We start from the raw sequence: 24,302 nt of genomic DNA on the forward strand, positions 1-24,302 counted from the left end.
CTGTGTGACTACGCACTGCAGTACACCGGAAGCCAGTTATTGATTAAGCTTTTTTGAGCGCTCAATTCTCTTTACAAATTTATTCCATGCGTCTGAATAAGATACACCATTTGTTCATCAAGAAAAGTCCTTGGAAATAATTCCTTTCCAATCGAAAAAGATAATCAATATGACCTTTAACTGAGATTTCTGATATCGAAGTTTCTATGTCTATGATAAATCATGTCCATCCCAAGCAGATGACTGCCATTTTGCCTCAAAAATCATCAAATGTCATCTCCAGTCACAATTTGAGTGAAAAAAATTTTCATTTAATGTTTATCATTTGGATCAAATCATGGCATTCAAAAATTCGAGATGAAAAAGGAGGGAATAAAACAAGATTTCTTTTTCAAGGGGTTAAGATAATTCTCGATAGTTTTGTAAGCCAACTGCTCAGTTTTACAGGTATTAAGTTACGGTTCGAAGCGATAAGAGCTGTCGAATTTTTTTTATGTTCTTATTCATTCCAGAATGCGAAGAGCGACTTCTTCTGGGTTCGTCATCACGTCCATCACGAAATAGTGTATACTAACAGAAAATATTGGATCTTGTTAATACTTGATTCCAAGACGTTTCGGGTAATATTTCATATATTTTTCTTGCTGTTTTCCCTACTTCAGTGGTATTCTTTGAATGTCTTTCGGAACAATGACAAAAGATGTCAAATGGATCAAAGCAAGCGATTAAGTGGGCAGAAAATTCCGTTCGTATAAGTTGATTAGGAAACGCAAATTGAGATGTCGTAGTAATAAGTCTTGTCATGGCAAGTTTACTGGACCTTTTAAGCAAAACGTTTGGCCTAAAGCTTAGATGTTTCTACATACGGAGGTCAAAGGCCAGTATAAGATGTAGGCAAGTTCTTCCTGCTTGATATTTTTTTCGTTTTTCCCGTGTTTAGGAATGCATCATGTAATAAAGAAAAAGATTTATTTAAAGAAAGTAATTAAGATATTTGTTTTTTTCAAATTATCTTTGTTAAACATTTCACAGATTAAATCTTCTTGAAATAAAGTATCATATTATGCACAAAAGAAATTAAAAATACCATTTTGAATACAATTTTCATCAAAAGATTAAAGTTTTTTAAAGTCCATTATTAGCAAAACGTCTGAAAATTATACGCATCAAGATTCAATTTCGCGACGTCACTTCAGTTGAGTGATGTTAGCTCACTTCAGTTGAGCGACGTCACTTGAGTGATGTTAACTCTTAAACTAAATATTTGGAAGAAGCTTTCTTCAGTCTTTCCTTTCTATATGAAGCAAAATATTTCTTGGCTAAGTAAGTGCAAGTGTGATACAGAAGAGAGTATAATCTTTGAAGGAGATCAGGTGATGTAAACCATTGAGCTACGAAATTTCTATTTACGGATAAGACTCGTAAATTCGAACTTAACGACTAAAGATTCCCTCCTCTTTGCGAACAATTAGTCTAAACATAAGATGGCCGGTTCGGATATTTCTCCTTAAGAATGATTCGAAGATTCAATCCTGATGACATGTCCTTATTTTTGAACTCAGCGTTTTAATTGTGTAATTTCATCATATGCATTTTTAAGGAGGAATTAAAGAAGGAATCACCACTTTATTAATAAAATAAATGTTTCATCTGATATAACTGCCATAGCTTAAAAAGATTTACTCTATTTGCATATATATTTGAGGACTGTCTTAGCTATTACTTTAATTTTTTTTTTTTTTTGTGTCATTCACTGGACGTGACTATTTCTTTCTTTCAGGATTATGGCAAGCTGAATAATTTTGTCGTCACACAGTACCCTCTTCCAAATACTTTAGCAGATTTCTGGCAGCTGGTTTGGGATACCTCTTCCTGCACAATTGTTGTCCTCAATGAAATCAGTAATAAAGACCAGGTTCGATTAACGTAATTTTATGCAAAATGTTAATATGTTGCTATCTAGTGAGTAACAACTTGTAATGAAAAACTGAGGGTTTAAAAAATAGTAATCTGTTAAATTTTGCTAAAATATATTTGGTTAATTCTAAGCACTATCTCTCTGACTTTCATAAATTTAGAAGTATTTGAGATTATTTCAGACTACAACTACATTATATAATATTTTCGCAGATGGTTATTTATGGTTGAAATAAACAGATATTTCAGATTTATTGGATTATGTTACTGGAACAGCAAACGAGGGCTATGTGACTAAATGAAGGGATATCAGGGAAAACTGATTGGTATTCACGTTACACATGCGGAAAACCACGAGAAGTAACCGTGAACTTACTTGTTCGCTTGGGATCGAATCTGGGTACTCAGTATTCAGCGGTCAGCCACTCGGCCACTGGTAGAGCCAAATAGCTTGGAATGTGATGATATGTTGGCGTTCAAAATATCCGTAAACGAAGCACCCTTTATCATTCCCTTGGAAGTGTATCAAAAAACATCAGCAATCATAATTATCTGAATTTTTCATTTCATATGGAATTCAAGAATGTGATCTGGAAAGGAAGCATTGGCATCGTCATAACATTTTCTTGTTTTCTTACACGAGCAAGGAAAATTAAAGGGATGAACAAGGTGATAAGAATGCGCGTTTATATTTACATCGTAAAATTCAGAAACTCAAAAAACTCTGTATAGAGTGTATCACTGTTGTCTTGTAGAGCATATGTGAAGCCAATATAATACACAATAGGTCAAAATGAATCATTCTGTTACAAATGGTTATAGTAAACAAGATAAATGGTTCATGTGATACATCAAATTAAACTTAAAATATCAAAGTTTCATGTGCACATTATATATGATTAATGAGAGATCCTTTTTCAACCAACACACCATCTAAGCTGTAGTCCAAAGAAGAAAAATTACTGTGTTTCTATTCTGGACTCCTAATTCGCTAAACTTAACTTCTTGTGGGCCTTTTTTCGGGATGAGGGGATATGTTACAGATATTCTTTTCGTTTCCGTACGACCTTCTTTCGTAATTCAAACCCGCATTAATAATCAGTCTCACTGGATGTGCATACGTATGCTGAAAATGGATTAGACTGAATGCGTAACAAAATCTGTAATGTGCGACACGAAATTTGGATTATTAAATTTTAAACTGATTCATTATTGGTAAATAGCGCGAATTAAAATAATAATCATTTGTAATAGGATGATTCGTTTTGACTTACCCTGTATTATGTTTCCTATTATGCTTATCATGTTAGTTTATTATGTATTGTAGTCTTATATTCTGGTCTCATATTATGTTTCTCCCTTGCATTACAAAATTTAGATGCACGCTGTGATACGTCGGCAGAATTTTTCATCAAGTTGTAGGAAATTTAATGTGGCTAAAGAGAAGGTTCAGAAACTGTGGCAACCCATGATCTAAGTTCATGCTTCTCAGACTTTTTTGGTGGGATCCTTTTACAAAAGTTCCATAACAGAAGCTTATTGTAAAATCACTCGTTACAATAACTATTTCAATAGCAGGGCCTACTTCATGTTTAGACAACATAAGCAACAAATTAGGACTCTAATTTTTAGGAGAAGACATGTAAGGTATTCTCACAAGTGACAACTTGACAACTGATTAGAGGTGAAATTTTCTTTGAATTATTGATGTATTTAATTTATACAGGATGCCATCTTTACTAATCGCCTAAGGCGCTAAAACTGCTGGAGCTGTGTCTGTTCATTACAATTACCCATGCAAGAAGTCCTCAAATATTCAAAGTATATGCAATCTGTTTTTATTACAGTGACATTGTAAAGCCCTTATGTCGTTCTAGCCAATTATTTTTAGCTTAAGAAACTTCGCTTTCCCTTCTGATTTCAATTTCCTGCCAGAATGCAAATTTAAAATGACGTATATTCAAATCTAATTGAGTTGGAAAATCGTATTTAAGTAGCAGCTTTTAAGAGTTCGGAGTAGGAGAGTTAGTTCTGAATTTATGACGCGTGTCCGAAAGTAGCTTTGTAGTTGAATAATTGGTGCCAGCCACTTACTTTAGATTGTATTTATGTTCTAGGCTCGGCTGTGCCGTCTGCAGCCGATCCAGGAGTTTAGACTGAGTAGTAGCCAGTCGTGTAGCTAAACTTTAATTTATTGTGATTGTACATACTATTTTTATTCAAATTACTTAGCTACAAGTAACTGTGCGCACCGAGTGAGTGCATTTTCTGTTCCGTTTAGTTAAAATAAAAAGGTTGTTATATCTTCCGTCTGCAGTTATCTGTTCTTCTAAGACCTAGCCAGAATTCGATACTTCATCTTTCAGTAGATGCTCCCAAAACGCACTAGAAGACTCTACAACATATCATTTTAATGTCCTTTTTTAATGACCGGAGAAGTCATTATAACGAATGTCAAATGTATATATCCTTATAAGAGGGCGGTAACTTGGTCAACATGTTGTAGAAGTAATAGTCCGGAAATTATTGGCAATGCTATATGGAGCCAAAATTTTGTGAATAGGCTTAATTTATCCCATGTACCCAGCGTACCTTTATCACGCAACTATATTTTGCAAAGGACCATGATGTCGCTATTTCTTCCATGACAGCAGTGTGTAACGAATCAGTTGTATATACGAGAGGTTATATCCCATAAAGTAAATAGACTTAAAAATGAATGGATCTACGGGAACGAACACTCGAGTGGCTGGACTAAAGCATTTTGATCCGTAATATTGTAGAGTCATTAGGTTAATTGGAAGTATAAAAAATAAAAAATATGCAACCGCCTTCGCCGGGAATCCAACCACGGACCTCTGGAATACCGGCCCAGCGTCCTACAGTTACACCACGAAGGCACGCTAGGAAAGTGGGAGAAATACCTTATATACTCCCCTTTTTAAACGGCGACTAGGGTTTTAGGGGACCTAGTCGCCAAATCCTGGGTGCGGAGAATCATCATCCACAACCCTTTTAGTTCGGGCGCCACTTGTAGAGTCATTAGGTGAATTGGAAGCAGAAAAGATGAAAAATATGCAACCGCCTTCGCTGGGAATCCAACCACGGACCTCTGAAATGCCGGCCCAGCGTCCTACCGTTACACCACGAAGGCACACTAGGAAAGTGGGAGAAATACCTTATATACTCCCCATTTTAAAGGGCGACTAGGGTTTTAGGGGACCTAGTCGCCAAATCCTGGGTGCGGAGAATCATCATCCACAACCCTTTTAGTTCGGGCGCCGCTTGTAGAGTCATTAGGTTAATTGGAAGCAGAAAAGATGAAAAATATGCAACCGCCTTCGCCGGGAATCCAACCACGGACCTCTAGAATACCGGCGTACTACCGTTACACCACGAAGGCACTCTAGGGAAGTGAGAGAAATACTTTACAATATATGGAGACGTCACTAACGCAATGCGATACGGACATTTAGAAAAGTTTTAAAGACTACAGTAAGGAGGATCATGCGGAAGTGAAATGACTCTTTTCGACTTTACAGTAACATTTTTTCGTAATTGTTTAATTTGGATTCGATGATCTCTTTAATTACATGTTCCTGTTATGTTAAAAAAATATTCAAAAGCACATATGCCTCACAATATTTTCTTATTAATTAACACGCAATACATTGTAACGTTACTAAAGCACAAGTCTTTGAAGGCCAGCATTTTCGATGTTTCCTTAGTTGTCATGGAAACTTTTGTTCTCGTGATACTGCAGCAATTTCTGCGGTATCTGGCATAATGATTGTATTGGATTTTTTTAGGAAACGATGGATCATTAAAACCAATTTTACTCATGTTTAAGTCTCAAGAGAATTTAAGTTAAATTGTTTTTATTCTGTTTAAATCAATACTTTATGATGATTCGTGCTTATGATGGTTCGGTTTTCGGTAAACATTTGTTGTTACACAAGCTTAAAAATACTGTAAGTATAAATTTTTAACGATCCGTAGCTAGGTATTGGTACAAAAAATTTTAAAATCTTCATATGTTTCCAATACTATTAGCTTTATTTATTCACATAAAAATATTTTATTTGCTTTATCATTTTATAGTTTCAAATGCAGAAAATGAATTCAGTGGTAAAGAAAGAAACAATTTTGTCTAAAGAAAATTTTAAAAGGTTACTACTGAGCTGTAAATAGTTTAAACGATAAGGTTTCAGCTAAATCATTGCCATTATTTTATTGTTTACTGATTAATTTGTATAAAACAATATATTTTGCGTGAATAAACGTGATGCTAGCATAAGATAAATTAGATTTAAGTAAATGTTTTTTGTATATAAGATATTAAAAGATTAATTTTTACTTAATGAAATAAAAATAAATATATAATAAAGAAGAGGCAAATATTGTAACTCCTCAATTTGAAAATATACAAATGAAAGGATAAACAAAGTCAATAAGATTTTAAATCAATAAGATTTCAAATAAATAAATTTAAAGTCAATAAGATTTTAAAAGAAATTAAAAGTAATAATTAAAATTCATAGATACTGATGATGGAATGTGGACTGAATTATTTCTGAAAATTTAAAAGAAGGATTAAAGGATAAAATACAATTAAGGATGGAAATTTTATTAGTCTTCATTTCTGACGTAATTAAAATGCGTAAGACCTTTGTGGTATGGGGGGCCCTTAAAATGCAGTCTAGTTGAATGCCCTCTCGAGGAGTTGGTGTTAGGGAAAAAATAGTAGAAGATCCTTAGATACGTTCCTAGGGGTTTCCACATGGAGGTAGGAAAGGGAGGAGGGGCCATTCCGCGCTAGAAGTGAAGCACTGCTTTGAAGCTTGGGTCACCAGACGGGGTGTTTTTTGTTTACATTCAGAAGCTCGCTTGACAAAATTCTGATAGTATTTCGACACACGACAGTTCCATAGAAATCGAAAAAGGGACACTCTCGCATGAAAGAAACATTCATAGTGTGATGGATAATAGCAATTTGTATAGTTTACTGACATTTACGCAAAAATCACATCTTAGTTATTTTTCGATAACTAACAACAGCGATTTTGATTATGAATTTGTTTTATAAAATTCTAAGCTGTTGCACTACAAAAATATAGATTTTAAGAAAATTGCTAAAAGAGATCTGCCAAAATTTATTTTCTAGAAGATTTGAAAAGTTTGAAACTTGATGGCTAAATGTAAATATAAAATTATGTATGTTAAAATATTTGTAATTAGGCACATAGGTCAGATTAAGTTTTTATTAAATAGAGTAACGCATGCAAGGGCTATCTGCCTAAAGAGAGAGATGCCATCGTGGAGGAATTTTGAAGAAAAACTGACCTTTGAGTGGGTATTAAAAATAATACTTATAATTTTCATTCAAATTATATTCATATATATTTTTTATGTAAAACTTTCGGGTGTATGCTAAATTAGTGTAAATTACTTTACACGAAAAATATAGTGAATTCACAGAAATTAAAGATTTGCACATGCCGGAAATGATAAATAGGAAATATGTATGGGTATTTATGCATGTGCTTGCAAAAAGCATGTATCTGCCTTTGACAAAATACTTAAATATTCATTAAATTATTTATAAATGTATTTGAAATGAAGAATTTATTCACTTATAAACAACTGTGATAGCACTGTGAAGAAATCTAATGATTAAATGTATCTAATTTATAATGATTATAAATGTCATCTAAATATATAATAATCTTAATATTGAATTGTAAACATAAATTGAAATCCTGTTGACAAATACGTTATAAAACTATTTAAGCAAGAATTGTGCGTATTGGAAAGCAATCTGTTAAAAGGTATTTTAAAGCAAATGCTATGAGATGCGCACTTAAGAACGTAATAAAGAGTTTTGGAATATGTATTGTTGAAATGAAGGGTTAAAAAAAAATCTGATAAGTATAATTAAAAGAATTATTCCCTTTACATTTTATAATAACTCAGTTACAAGTTTTAAATAATACTTAAAAAAAAAAAAAAAACTTATTTTATTCCCTTTCAGAAATGTTCAGAGAAAGTCAAATACTATTTTCCTAATAATTCTCTAATTTAAAATGAACCGAATAGAGCATTAATTATAAATTGACTTACATTTTTCGATTTAAAAGAAGCCAAAAAATCATGTCATATTTAAGAAAGTATTTTAGGAAGAAGCTCTATAAGTAGAAAAGAAATAATGCATAATTTTAATATTAATAATACAATAAACTTTGATCTTAATTTTTGTACCTTAACCGAATAAAATCGAATTACCTTAATTTTTTTTCTAATGTAATTAACGAAAACTTGTGAAAATATTTCATTCAAATTAAACCATTCTGAGAAAACTGTCCTGTGAAAAGTATAGCATTTAATTCCGTTCAGAATGAAATGTTGTTTAAAAATATGTTGTTTTCACATACTTAGGACTCTGAAGTGTTGTAGAAAAAGAAAATATATACATTTATACGTATATTTGCGACGTAATTACAAAATATTTACACCCGAACGCGTCAAATCCCATAGAACTCAATGGTAAATAACCCAATGTTTTGGTCACCACGTAGGGATCGCCGATGCTTCAGAGCAGGGTACGGAGAAACTTGTTTAGGGCGACTCCTTCTTACTTCCTTACCTCCATGGGTTTCCATCGAGATTGGGACGGAATGGGGAAGACGCGGTCTGTCACATATAAGAGTCTTGGCAATGATAGGCGCAAAAATGTGCCTCTTGGTCATGACGAGTTCGCAGACTTAATATATACTGTGTATTCTTGTTAAAGCAGTCAGCACATAAACCTTCGTGAAAATTTGGAATTTGCTTTTTTTTTTTTTTTTTTTTTAATTATAGCGTAATTATGTTCGGCGCTTACGCGAGGTAACTGCTAACTGCTTTAGCAAGAAAGTACCACTATATTTTACAACTTTTATAAGCATTTGTGTATTAACATGATTAATAAAAGATATTTCTAAGGCAATGTATTATTTATCTCGAAACAGTGTAAATATTTCTATGAGAATAACCTAGCGAAGATAACAAAGAAAATTTCCTTCAGATGTATAAGTTTCTGATAATTTTTTTTTTTTCGTTGTTTCTCCTTGTTTCGATATTTCCATTTTATTTTCTTTTCAGATATTTATCATATCGATGATGATCTTCAACTAAGTACTGAATACTGTTTTTTAAAATCATCTCTTACAGTTACGGTTGTGGTGCTTCAAATTAAATACTGCTATCTTTTAAAATATATTTACAATTTCTGAATTGCCATGAAGCTTCAAATTTAGAAGTTGCTTTCAAATTTAAATTTCGAACTTATAAATTTCAATGAATTACGAAATACTCGCTACAATCAATAATTTTAAATCTCTCCTTAAATCAATATGAGAAGCTGACGTTGCCCGAAACATGGCAAGGGATCCATTTAAGATCAGATGTTCTGTACCGCAACCAAAACAGCCTGTATTTTTGACTGAACATGAGCTACAATGTATCACTTCTCGTTCTCAGTTTCTACAAAGGAAGAAAGAAGAGGAGGAAATTCGTGCTGCCAAACTAAAAGCGATGAAGGAAAGTTCCAAAGAATTAACAAAAGCCATCGTGAACAGGAAAGAAGCTGGCAGCAAATTAAAAAAGCGGCAGTATGAAATGGAAATTCAAAGTGCCGTGCGAGAATTCGAGAGGGAGGCGAAAATGAAAGCTAGAAAAAATGTTGTTCTTAATCACGCATACAAGCGCCTATTCGAAGAGACCGACCGCGTGAAGAATTTCAAAACGGCCAAGAACTTAGCAGTGGCCTTGAAAGAACGAGATGATCAGATCGCTGCTAAGGCATCACTAAAAGATGAGTTTGAAGAGTATGAAGCAAGATATCTCTTGGGAATGTTAAAAGATGTGGAAAAATACTATGACGAACAGCAAGAACAGATGATGAAAGAGAAACAAAACAAGCTAAAGAATGCTTCAAATTGGACAAAACAGAAGGACGAGGTATGTATTTCTAAATGTTGCAATTCCTACTTTCTCTATTTTTTTATCTATTAGTTACTGCAATTCTTCAATTAGTAGTTACGATGAGATCTCGAATGTTAAAATCAATGAAATGTACACTCGCTGAGCAGTTCTTAAGGTACCAATTTAAAGTACCTAGGGCTTTAAACAGCTAATTTAAGAACTGCTCAGTACCTTTTACATTGGCCGTTGAGATTTACTTTTAGTGCAAATATTTCCAAACTTAGGCTCAGAATTAAAAACAAATTCAGCTTCGTAGGCGAGAAATGTTACTATTTTTAGAGACCTTTGTATAAGAAACAGTTGTAAAAGTAAGCCAAAAGTTCTATAATGCCAATGATTTAATATTTTCCAAGTGTTTTTACCTTTATTATTCAAGTTTTTATGACGTGACCCTATATTCTCAGAACATCCTTTAGCACATTTTCTTTATAGCTACATGTCCTGCAAATATTTTATTGCTGCACGTCGGTTCTGCTAAACGAACTCACTCACTTTTGCAGCAAGGGCATCTCTTTAGTGCACTACATAGCATGTCGCTGACAATTTCTAACACGCTTGGGCTTCTGTACTCTTGGAACTGATATTGAATTTTTTACCTTTGACATACTTCGATGAATTTCAGTATGGACGACGTCTTCTGCAATTAATAAATGCACTGCCATTCTTTGTTCTTCTTTGGATGCTTTGAGGTTTTCTCTGATCTCGCCTGATGCATAATGATTGAGTGGAAGTTGCACATGGTTGGTTCATTACTCTTTGTTTACGTCAGGATTCAGGTAGTTCTTTCTGGTGTCCCACGCATGTGTGGAAGTTTTCTTTCTATACTGTAAATATACCTTGTGGCGTCAGCAGACTTACGGATACGAAATGCAATAAGAAGTTTTTCCGAGAAATACGTTCCTTCCAAAAATATAAAGAAAGACCTTCCAGAAGTATACTGTATAGAAGTAGATTCTTCCTGTAATTGGCTGAACTAAGAAAAACAGAGCTTTCAGGGCATCACTTCAACATTGTAAATTATTATGAATTTGCAGCGTTTTCCCAGAATTACAGATAAAAGTCTACTGTTAAATTTTCTGGGAGGAATGGGCTTCTTAGGAAAAATTTCTTATACAATAGCATTTGCGGAGCATAAGTTTGATAAGGCCGTTAGATACTTCGCTAGCATTATCTGAAAGGCCAGTTTATCTTAACAATTTTTAACTCGTTTTTAATGAATGCCCCTTATATTTGGTTACTATGGATTAGAGGTAAGGGTAAAGTATTCATTACGTTTTATTTAGATTAAAAAAAACGTTCCTAAACTTTGCATGCAAAATTCGCCGAGATATGTGCAACAAGCATTTCTAAGAGGTCAGATAAAATTCACTATTTTCCCAAGACCAGAGCATTACTCTCTGAAATGATTAACATTTGCTTTGTAGTTGTTCTCTAAGATTTTTCTTACAACTTTGTAATTACGGCCGTAATAAACACCATAAAATAACCTAAGTTTGTATATAGCTTTTTAAGAGGTTTGTTAATTTTATTGTTATGTGATAAATAAAAATTTAAATGTTTCTTGCTCTTTACTTCAAAAATCTGTAGTATTTATTTTTGCCTGCATTTTAATTAACTGTTGAATTTTAAAATTATGATAAAAAGAAAGTTATAAGACAGCGTTTCACAAATCATTTTTTGCACATATTTTTAAATTTCTTCTATTAGCTCACACTTTCCCTATATCTTATTCAAATTTTCAAAAGTTAATAAAATATTTTTTATTCATCCATTCAAGTTCAAATACATTTTTTTAAACTTGTAGTGGATGACACTTGATGTTAATACACTTTTTTCACATATTAAATTTTTTTTTTTTTTGTATTTTAAAATTTTTCTTTGTTGACCTAAGTAGGAATTGATTTTAATTTTTTTTATGTTACTTGTTTTTATGTTCACATGGGATGATACGTGATACTTTAGTAAGCAAAGCAATGAAAGATTTAAATTTTTTAGCCCAAGGACATTTGTGTCGATATGTGATTTTGCATTGTTTCACTTTAATGCGTTGCTTCACTTTTCGTTCAAATCTGTCGCCGTTCGGAAAAATGTTAGATAAAAGCTTTCAAAATTAATCTGTTTGTTAGTGTTTAATAAGCTATGCTAGATAAAAGCAACAGATATTATTTTTGCTATTTTTTTACTTTTTAATTGAATTGATTTAAATAAAAATGCACATGATATATCTAATTAAAAACACTAAATATTTTTAAAGAATGACCGTGGCGTTCATTAAAATGTGAACACTTTCAGATTTTTTTTATTTCTTTTATTTTTGCATTTTATTTAAAATTTAATGTTGAAACGGTTTTTAGCTCATATTTCCATTTTATGAACAAAAGTAAGCTCTCAAAACTTTTACTGTTTGGCATCATTGGATAGAACAGAAAATATTCTTTAAATGGAGTTTAGGATATTTGTAACGTCGTTTCTTATTTCGTTTCTTATTCGCTCTCCATGGTGAATTTTTATTTTTTTTTTATCAGTATAAACGCTCATCTACTGTACTAGGGCATTATTATTCTTAGCATTTCATCGTCGTCTTGTCTTCAAAATTTATAAAGTTTATGGCATTATTGAAACTTATGAGCAGTTGTAACACTTTTCTTTCCCTGAAACTGGTTTATTTAGCCGAAATTTCTAACCTGTATAGTTTTCTGTAACATTTTAGGAATTTTTCAAAATTTTTATCTTCGATTCAATCGAACAGTCACTCTCAAGTATAACATGGTGTTCAAGATTTGAGTCATCATTGCTTCTGTATAGTCAGTCTATCAGCGCTCTCAGTCATAGTTAGAAACATTAAATAATTAATAATCTGCTGAAATTTATGCAAGGAAAATTTTGCCGGCAGTTCATTTAATTTTCATAGTTCAGACTTGGAGATCTATAAAATTTGGTTATACATATTAAGTCTTTTCGTCTAAAGGAAGGCGCGCAAGATGGTATATAGTATCCAGAAGCAAAATTCCACTAAATAACGAAATTTTTTTTATTATTTTTTAATTAATCTATTTATGTGTGTATTATTATTATATTGTGTGCGCGCGTGTATATGACGTCTCCCTTTCAAGTATATGACCTCTGAAAAAGCTGCAATAGAATTAGTTCAAAATAGATAAAAAATTTTTTATATTACATGATTTTAATCAAATGCATTTTAAAGTAAAATTCTTTCAGCTATTGTAATATTCTTGATCATAAATGACAAAAAATAAAAGTCGTCAGTCGTAAAAAATGATGTATTTAAAAATAAAATGATTAAACAGAAATTTAATCGAGTTGACTGTAATTATTGTCATATATGGAGCGACTCAAAAATATTTGGCAGAAATGTGCAGGGAATCTGAATAAGCAGTAAGGTGTGTGCGGAAATGGCGCTTTGAGTTGGTGCAGAGCCCTGCTGAGCGGTAGGTAACAGTGTTCTGCAGGCGTAAATTGTCATTTCCCGTGCGAATATCGAGCAGTGTGCTTCTCTACAAGATGGCGGAACTCGTGAATATGCATTTTGTCTATGGGATTGCGGTTAAAATGAAGCAGTTACTGAAAGTTTAAAAAAAGAGATTCCCAAGTACAATTTTTGAGTATCTGCTTCGGCCACAACTTCATAGATAAAATGCACATAAAAAAACACCGCTTTCATATAGCTGTGCATACCGCTTGAAATCCGCACAGGAAATGACAGCTTACGGCAGCAGAACAATTAAGGCTCGGCAGTGCTTTGTACAACCTCAATGCGCCATTTCGGAACACAAATTCCATTAAACAACCTTGCTGCCTTTACCTGTTTTAACATTTTTTCCAGATATTTTTGAATCACCTTGTGTGTCTATACTATAACTTTTGTTGTTCTCTGAAACTATGTTAACGTTATAATACAATTCTTATATGGGAACCCTGCAATTTTATTTCTAATCCGATGTTAAGCATACTATGATAGATAAAAAGATATTTTTAACTTTCTAGTGCGTTTGATTTAAATTGTAATTTTTAAAAATTATAAAGTTTATATAAATTATAAACTTTTTACATAGTAATTGCAAAGCTTTTGTATATTTAATTATGTACTTTTGATCTATAAAACACTGCAAAGCAATAAGGAAAGAAAATGACTGTAGCTGAGCAAGGAAAAGTATTTCTTCCAATCTGATGTAAGATTATATATAATCCATTTAAATTTCAGTTCTATTTGAAAATCCAATCTCATCATAACTTAACAATCAAATTTTGCTAACGAAAGATTAGATAACCTGATAAAAAATTCCATTGCTAGCAAAATAGTTAAAAATATTCTAATAATTTGAAAAGTTGTTAAAATTCGATAGATCGTTTTAAAAATACCAAAGCGTGTTCATTTGGAAGACTATGTTATGATCTATCCGGTGGGGTAAAGATCAAAATTTTGTAATTCCTGTAAAGTATTGTATTATCATTGCAAGTATGTATGTGTGAAAACCTCCACAAAAATAGGGTGGGTAGAAAGGGGTTAAAAAGCAATTTCAAGATTTGATCCAAACAAACAAGCCGTATAAAAATCATTTAGTTCTTCAAATATAATGACAGAGTTTGATAAATTGAATTCATTACCTGGATTTTAATAACTGGGGTAAAGCACTTTTATGAGACTTCCATAAAATTCACTAATGTCATTCAAATAAAAATTGTGATGCTACCTTACTGATGATAATTCATCATTTTTAAATATGACATTTTCTTTACAAACGTTTTGAATGCCTCTTTTAATTTTTTTTAGGCTTCGAGAAAGAAATCAGAAGAACAGTGGGAAATCCTTAGAGATGGACTTCTAATTAGAAGTGCTGCTGAGGAAGCTGAAGAAGAGAAGTTGAAGCAACTACGGGAAGAAAAAGAACGAATTCAAATTTACAAAGAAAGGCTGGATGAGCAGATTAAAGCGAAACGTGCTCTTCTTGAAGTGCACCAAAAACTGGATGCAGCAGAGGAGCAAAAAGCGGAACTCTTCAACGAAGCCAAACGAGAAATGATATCAGAACACAAAAGGGTTCAAGAAAAAATGAATAAAGCTAAAGACAGTCGTAGAAATCGAGTAGCTCAGACTTTGACTGACCAAAGCGTTACTCTAAAAGCAAAGGAAGAAGCCATGTTGCAGAAAGCTACAATGGAAGCAGAAAAGAAATATCGCGAAGCAAGTGCTATCAAGGAGATAGAGCTTGCAGAAGCTCAAGCTGCATTCAAGAAATTCTACGAACAAGAAATGGCAGCAAAAGAAAAACGAAAAATAGATGAATTACTGCAGGGATATCAAGAACGCAGAAAAATCATGGAACTCGTAGAAGAAAGCGAAAAATTGGAAGATGAGAAAACGCGCGGACGTAGAGATTTGGAAAAAGAAATTCAACACTTACAAATGCACCAAATTGAGAAGCGCCAATGTGATAGAAGTGCAGAAACGCTAGAAGACATCAAAGATTATATGAATCATATGAGGAGTTTGGACGAGGAAGAAGAAATTTTTCAGAAATATGCTGATATTGAAATCAAGGATTGTGAAGTTAGAGGTATTGATACCTATCCCATGCAGAAAGCTGCGAGACCAGGTGTTGAATGTGGAAAAGGTCCATTTTATGCAAACAGAGGAAGCATCAGGCCTAAATACTATGCCTCAGTTGCAAATCCCGATGAACTCAGTCACATAAAGAGGCCGCAAGATATTCAAGATACAAAATCGAGACTCGGTTTTATGTTGCCATGAATTTCAAAACTGTTCTCCCTTTAAAATTTAATTTATTACAATACTTTTACAGAGAGTTTTCGTAAATAAATCAAACAGTTATGTGAACATCAAAAATTAAGTTATTTGGGAAAAAGGGGGGCACAAATTGCAATTTTATCACAGCTACACTTCTTTCCATTTCAGTTCATTTATTTGTTACATATGCGTTATCAACAACAAGCATTTAGAATTTTTTAATAATTTTTAAGCGTTGGAGTTAAGAGGCACCTTTTTTCCCATCAGTGTTTTACTTTTCTTTCTCAAGATGTCATTTCACTTGCACTGATTTATCTTTTCTTTATTCTTTTTAAATAATGATAAATAATAATTACATTTTTGGGCAAATATTTTCCCATATGTATAAATAGACAAAATGAGAGTAATAAGTGTATTTTATACCCATATTTAAAGATACATTGTTTTTAATCGAATACGACAAAGAGTATCACAACTAATTTTCTATAAGGGAAGGGTGTCTTCGTGGAAGATTTATATGATAAATGGGCTTCAATTTAATTTGCACGTTGAAAAGATTTCAAAGGCAGCTATACACTCGCTTTTCGGGGTTAGAACCTGAATCGAACTATCAATGTTCAACGATCTCTGGCTACCACTGGTAGGCTTTACGGCTATATGCAGAGGAACAAATTTCTAGTTTCTTCTTTGTACACCATTTGTTTCAGTGTAATAAATCTTATACAAAGTAATATATTACACCCATATATTTGAATTTAACATCCTGTATTCGTAAAAAGCAAATTAAAGTTATTAAATTTTAAATGAAATTAAATTACAAATAAATTATTAATTATTGCTGCGAACTAATCTAAAATATCATTTAAATTTTGAGAGCATATATAAATCAAGTGCAAATATCAAAATCTATGAATATATAATTGCAATAAACTTTTTAATCCTAAAAATTTATAAAAATAAGTGAATAACTGTTGAGCAGGCAGGAGACAGACTTATAAAGGGGAAGTTGCCTCCAAACCTAACTCTTCAATTATTCAATTCATGTTTCGTCATCTATGTAGGCAAGGGTAAAAGGAAAAATCAAAACCAAAAGTAAAACCAAATGTTGTGAATTACTAAAAAGCAATTTAAACAAGTGGAATTTTCAGAAATTAGCAAGTAAAGACTAGAATTAAAATAAAAGTCAATAAAGTAGAAAACCAAATTTTTTTAGAAAACCAAAGTAATTTAGAAACTCTTGCCTACAAAAAACTTCCCCGACACGAATTATGCATATAAATCAAAAAGAAACTAGATACTATTTATAAAAAATACATGAATAATACTAAAAAGGCAAGTAAATAGTAAGTCTTAATTTAACGTACCAACTATATTTGTATTTGGAGAGTGGAGCAGTATGCCAAACTAAGCTATGTAAAGTAGTGTATTTGTTCAAACTTTATAAATAGACGGCACGAAAATAAGGTTGAGTGTTCAGCTGCTATCTGTTAGATATATTTTAAAAACTTATTCTGTAAGCTTTTAAGTAATGTAAAAATGTGTGTTCTGTAGCAAAAATTTTTTGCTAACTGTGAAATATTGTAAAAAGTCTAACTGTAACGTAATGTGAAAAAAATGATTCCAGATTACTAAGGATTGTTGTAAAGTACGAAAAATATTTTTTAAGTAGAATATATACACACACATATATATTATATATATAATATATATATATATATATTATTATTATATATATATATATATATATATATATATATATATATATATATATATATATATATATATATATATATATAATTGTTTCAAAAGAATAAATTAAATTTAATTAAATAAATTTAATATAAAGAAATTTAAATACAAATTTAATTAAATAATTCTTTGCGCTATTGCTGCAAGGAATAAAATTTAAATTTAAATTTTAACAAACACGTATAAAAGTAGAAAAGCAAATTTAAAGCCAAAATTAAAAAAAGCAAATTTAAAGCCAAAAAAATTAAATATATATATATATATATATATATTTAAAAAATGTGTAAACATATAAAAGATTTAATTCTAGAACTCATCTACAATATCATTTAAATTCAGAAGCATAAGCAAATCAAGTGCAAAACCAATCCATGAAAATAAATTCACTAATTAAGCAAATTAAAATTAATCCAACAATTTTTTTAAAAATGCATAAGTGAATGACTGTTGAGCAGGCAGGAGACAGACTTATCAAGGGGAAGTTGCCTCGAAACCTAACTCTCCAATCATTCAATTCGTGTTTCGTCATTCATGCAGGCAAGGGTAAAAGTCAAAACCAAAAGTAAAAAGTGAAGAATGTCCAAAAAGAAATACCAATAAAGTGGTACCCTTAGAAATTAGCATTTAGGAACTAAAGTTTTAAAAGGAAAATACTATTGAAGTCTTTTGAGAAACAAGCAAGAAAAGTCAAGTATTAAATTAAACTTTTTTTTAAAAAATTAAATTTTTAAAAAACTAATTTTTTATAAAAAATAATCTAGCAACAAATGTATTTTAGAAACCCTTGTCTACAGAAACCTCCCCGACACGAATATGCATATCAATAAAAAGAAACTAAAAAAGAACTAGACATAATCCATATAAACCAATAAGAAATATAAAGAACTAATTTACAATTTTTAAAAAACAAATATATACTTAAAAATATAATTTCAAATCTAGAAAATACTTAAATTCTACATAAAAAATTTTAAAAAATACTTAAAGCAAGTAAATAGTAAGTTTTAATTCTAACTTACCTACTAAATGAGCGTTGGGGTCTGCAAAAGTGTTTTTAAGAGAAGTAAGTGTGTTCTTCAAATTAATTATATAGATGGCGCTTATGTAGGTAAAGTTGAGTGCCAAGCTGTTATCTTTGTTATATTAAAAATTTTTTGCAAACATTAATATTAAAAAATATATCTAGAAAAAATTAAATTAAAAATTAAAAATCCTAAAGGTAAATAAAGTTTTAATTTTAACAATAAATTATTTAGGGAGTTAAGCCAATCAAGAGAGGTAAGTTTGCTTGAAGTAAAATAGAGTTAAGTGGTATTGTGAATTAATAAATGTAAACTGTTTGTAATGTGAAATGTGTGTTCTGTTGAAAAATTGTGTAAAAATTGCAAGGCAAATAATTAAAGTAATTAAGTAAAAATGAAATGTTTTAAAATGAAAGTTTTAAAGCAAAATTTAAAATGTCAAAAAATTTCCCAAAATTTTTTGAAACGAAGTCCTTAAAAAACCTCTAAAAAATTCCCAGTAATTTCCCAAAAATTCCTTAAAGAAGTTACATTTAAAGAAAGAAAATATTGAAAGTTTAATGAACTTGAATTTAACTGGTATATCAAAACTTAACTAAATACTGGCTAAAGAATGGAAAATTAGAAGATGATTAAAATCTTCACTCAATTCGGGCTATAATTGAGACTTTTGAAAAGAGTTGACCCTTTATTAGTAAAAGGAAAGAATCCAGTATTGATTAAATATACATATTTACAAATTTATTTACAATAAAAATTTACGAATAATTTCTTTACTCTTCTTTATCCTTCATTACCCTCCAGCTAAGGTTTAAGGTAATGTTATCATATCAAAAAGAGCCAAAAATTATAAAGTTAATGCCTGCCTTTTTATTATATAAATTCATAAATTTTGGTGGTACTTGGTTATCAACTTGAATATTAATTAGCTTTATTATTTCTTCCTTTAAATCGTCTATTTCAGTACATATATTTTTTATTCTGATTATTTGGCTATGAAACGTGTTTTCTATTACTTTTTTAGTTTCTTTTTATTGATATGCATATTCGTGTCGGGAAGGTTTCTGTAGACAAGGGTTTCTAAAATACATTTGTTTCTAGATTATTTTTTATAAAAAATTAGTTTTTTTTTAATTTAATTTTTTTTAAAAAAAGTTTAATTTAATACTTGACTTTACTTGCTTGTTTCTCAAAAGACTTCATTAGTATTTTCCTTTTAAAACTTTAGTTCCTAAATGCTAATTTCTAAGGGTACCACTTTATTGGTATTTCTTTTTGGACATTCTTCACTTTTTGCTTTTGGTTTTGACTTTTACCTTTGCCAGCATAAATGACGGAACACGAATTGAATGATTGGAGAGTTAGTTTTGGAGGCAACTTCCCCTTGATAAGTCTGTCTCCTGCCTGCTCAACAGTCATTCACTTATGCATTTTTAAAAAAAAATTGTTGGATTAATTTTAATTTGCTTAATTAGTGAATTTATTTTCATGGATTGTTTTTGCACTTGATTTGCTTATGCTTCTGAATTTAAATGATATTGTAGATTAGTTCTAGAATTAAATCTTTTATATGTTTACACATTTTTTTAAATGTAAATGTAATGTTTTCAGTTATTCCAACACATCGTGGGCGAATGGTGAGGCTATTCCATTACACGTTCTGGCAGATGGTTGACGAAGCTGGGATGATTGAAACATGGAGAAACATAACGACTCAGGGCTTTTCACTTTTAACAGCAAGCATATCTTTATTTTAATTTAGAGTAGATGACTTTTTCCAGATGGAGTTAATCAAATAACTTATTCAGTAGTTGAACTATTAGATACGACTGACTTTAAACTTTAATACGTCATAACGTTCTAACAAAGTAAGAGGAGCATAGCGGAAGCGTTAGCAGGACGAAGGCGAGAAGGCATCTGTGTAGGAGAACTTATGACGCAGCATTTATATGAAAGGTTATGTAACAGAGTAGCTTCTAGAAAAATGTAGAAAAACTTATGACGCAGCATTTATATGAGGAGGTTATGTAATAGGTGCGAATGTTCTAGAAGGTAATGGTCTAAGGGGAAGATCCTGAATTGCAGAAAATTAAAAGGTTGCTGGTTCGCAAAGAGCTAAGCCATCGTATGTTTTTTATATAATATGTAAGATAAAAATATATGAATCAGAATTATAATATAACTATAAACATTAATTCTTCCTCTCTATTCTAAAATCGTAATAACTTCTCTGCATTGCGTCATTCAAATTAATCACGTACCATTAATACCAGATGCCTCTTGACGACCAATCACCGAATTGCAAACAAAAACTTTGCTCTTCACTTGCTTCCATCTTTCATAACTACGCACTTTAGCGTTTGCTCTCTACTGTGCTAAGATGTAATTTCGCTAGCTTGCTTTCTATCTAAACAATATCAAAAATGTTCTTCAATAGGCACGAGTAGAGTGCCAATTGAATTGTGGCCACTAGTGGAATTAAAATAAATAAAAGGAATTTAATCCTTTTATTTATTTTAATCCGGCTCGATTACTTATTCTTCAAAATGGATGGACGTTTTAAGTTTCAAATATCTACGCATCGACACTGCTCCGGCTTTTCCTTGTGCTTTTATTATAACACATATATTTTTATCTTACATATTAATGTTTATAGTTATATTATAATTCTGATTCATATATTTTTATCTTACATATATATATATATATATATATATATATATTTTAATTTTTTTGGCTTTAAATTTGCTTTTTTTAATTTTGGCTTTAAATTTGCTTTTCTACTTTTATACGTGTTTGTTAAAATTTAAATTTAATTTGTTTAAATATATATATATATATATTATGTATAATAATCTATATAATATATATATATTACATAGTGCTCTAAAAACTTTTACACGGGAACCACAGTATCACATTTGCTTTTTAGCAATAACATGAAGAATTTCCTTTTTATCTTATATTATATACAATAATATATATAATATACATATATATATACCTTATATTATATACAATAATATATATAATATATATATATATATATATGTTATAAATAATAATATAGATAGATAGATAGATAAACAAACAATGCTTTTGTTTAGCCATCACTCTAGCCAAGTATCCGATTAGGGCAAAGAGACTGATTCATTGCTCTCGAAATATATCTGTATCATTTAATGCCACTTGCATATTAATTATAAAACTAATTTACGAATCTTTTATAATATAGCATAGTATATGTAAAATAAATTATCAAGGATTATAAATACATCATACTCATGAGTGCATAGACCGCTATGCACTCATGAGTATGATGTATTTATAATCCTGATCTAACCTTAGATCAGGATAGATGATCTAACCTTCTTTGTTTTCATGTCAGTCCGTTTATATTCTATCAGCTAGTCCGTTTATTAGACGATGATACTGAATAAGAGTAATTTTATTAAATGTCTGATTTAAAAACTTAAAAACTTTTGTGTACTAATTACAAAAATGAAACGAAATTTTTCTTTTTACTACCAGCTATACTTTTTACGTAACATAAAATTCCTATTTCTAACGTTGTATAGATAGTAATTGTTGTTTTCCTTCTGATCTACGTATCCTTGAGAACCATTGAATTTTTTAACTACAATAATGAGTACTGTTTTCCAGAAACACAAGTGGTTCCACTACAAACTGTTCTTCAGCACTTGAAAGTATAGATACCATATTTTTCCGATCATAAGATGCCATCGATTATAAGTCACTTCCCTTAATTTCAAAACCCGAATAGAAAAAAAAAAAAAAAGATTTTTAATTCTAATAAATGAAATAAATAAATGAAATCAAACTTCAAATTGCATTTACCAAATTTTTAATAATTGACTTCGATTGATTGATAAATCGAAGTATTAATAAATAAGTATTTCTTCACAAGCAGTTTATTTTGAATAACTGTTCACAAGTACTCGATCAAAACATATTCAAAATAAACTGCTCGCAGGAAAATACACTTTTTATTGCACTTGTACATCTTCATTATGGTTACGAGGGAAAACATCGCGAACGAACACGTCGCGGAGAACAATGAACAGCAAAAACATCGTGAGAGAAAAGAAAGCAAGTAGAAAACGTCTTAGTTCTAAAATATCGTGGAATAAAACATGATCGTCGAAAATAAAGCGTTTCAAAAACATCACAGTTTTAAATGATTGTCGTAAAAATATTACAGGAAAAAAAATAAAGCACCCATAAATCATTGCATGACGATAACATTGAAGACATATTTTTTCAGGCTTTAAAATATGTAAATATATATTCACATAATATATATATTTCCCTCCTATGTTTTATATTTTTGGATTAATTCATAATTTTTTACTAGAAAAGTAAGAAGGAATTTTAAGGATTTAAAATCTGAAAATGAATAGAAAAATATTCCTAGATATAGCACTTAAAAGAGTTTTAAATTTATATACTTAACTGTTAAAAGTCATTATGCAATTCATCTTTTTTTGAAGTTGGGTTAGCATGTTTTCATGAAAATGTAATCTACAAAAATTAAAAAAGAGTAGACGAGTAATTTATGAGGTTACCTCTACCAAAACGTTTTAATTAATTATCAAATTGTAAAATTATTTTCCTTCATTTTGTTAATCTTATATTCTTTTAGTAAAAATTAAATCTTTTGTTTCAATTAGTTAAATTACTTACCTTCCCTTTCCTATTTGTTTACTTCTTTGTACGAAGTAGAAGTATTGTAATCGCGAAAATTTTCGGGTGTCATATTTTAACGAAAATATCCATTCTGACCGCTATCGAATGCACTTTAACGATGTTTTTTGCGTGACATCTGTAGGTAAGAACAGAATAAAGGACTCTTTTTTCCTCAAAACGGGTTGCAAAAAGGATTTAAAATGGGTTCAGAAGAGATTTTTTCATAACTTCTGTACGCACGTATGTATGTATGTATGTATGTATTTCGCATAACTCAAAAACGAATATCCTCAGAACACTGAATATATATATATGTACCCACTCTGTTATCTCGATCCGTGAGCTTATGTATTTTATTCTTATATGTTGGTAAATTGTGCATTTTTGGCTTTAAAAATGATTGAATTGTGTTTTTCTTATCTTCCGGTTAAGGTTTTTATGCCTTTAGTTAACCTGCATGCAATAGTTGTAGAATTATCAACAATTTAAAAGTTGTTTAAGTGTGGCTGAGCCATTTTTTTGCCATAGCAGCCATATTTGTTTACATTTGAAATTTAGCAGAATGTGAATTAGGTCAGTTTCTACCATCAGAGTCTTTTCGCTGAGTGGAACCAAAAGTAAACTTTCAGTTTTGTGCACCCAAAAATATGCCTTCTTGCACGCTGGCCGAATTGTTTATTTTTGCGTAAAAACTTTAATTTGAAATGAAAAAAAAATTAACTGTTGTAATTGTATTTGGTGATTTACATTTTTCCACATTTTTGAATTTTTAATAAAACTATTTTGAGGTATTTATATATTTTTGCCTTTTCGCAAACGGAAAACTAAATTAATTGAAGGAGAAATATATCTCTAATGAAATTCGAGGAAATAACTTTAAATGAAATGCAACAAAAAAGGGCATATTATTTAATATTCCGTTCAAGGAAGTTATGTGGCGTACACATCAGATTTTTTACGAAAGAGATGATGAATAACAAACTTTTTCCCTTAATACAACTTCATAAAAGAGATTTATTAAATGATGAATTTTAATAGTTCAGTACATAAATTAAAAATTTTTTAGCTGGTATACATAGGATTACTTTTCTATTAGTTTTCATGTTTTTAATGCTTAA

At 30.6% G+C, this 24,302-nt stretch overlaps 2 protein-coding genes across 2 annotated transcripts in view; both read left to right on the forward strand.

The window, feature by feature from the left end:
* The window catches only part of LOC118182736 (receptor-type tyrosine-protein phosphatase mu-like), a 108,817-nt gene that overhangs the window by 76,461 nt on the left and 8,054 nt on the right, over positions 1–24,302 (forward strand). Inside the window, exon 13 of the mRNA XM_035352123.2 lies at positions 1,781–1,915. Within this exon, the coding sequence (XP_035208014.1) occupies positions 1,781–1,915 (135 nt within the window). The remainder of the gene's footprint in view (positions 1–1,780; positions 1,916–24,302) is intronic.
* Positions 5,733–16,567, forward strand: LOC118182745 (uncharacterized). The gene is made up of 3 exons (XM_035352134.2): positions 5,733–5,888; positions 9,058–9,915; positions 14,732–16,567. The coding sequence occupies exons 2-3, from the start codon at positions 9,334–9,336 to the stop codon at positions 15,707–15,709; spliced, it is 1,560 nt and encodes a 519-aa protein (XP_035208025.1). The 5' UTR covers positions 5,733–5,888; positions 9,058–9,333; the 3' UTR covers positions 15,710–16,567.

This window comes from Stegodyphus dumicola, chromosome 6, assembly GCF_044657685.1.
Source record: "Stegodyphus dumicola isolate Sdum_Otavi_A_Nest chromosome 6, ASM4465768v1".
Classification (NCBI taxonomy): domain Eukaryota; kingdom Metazoa; phylum Arthropoda; class Arachnida; order Araneae; family Eresidae; genus Stegodyphus; species Stegodyphus dumicola.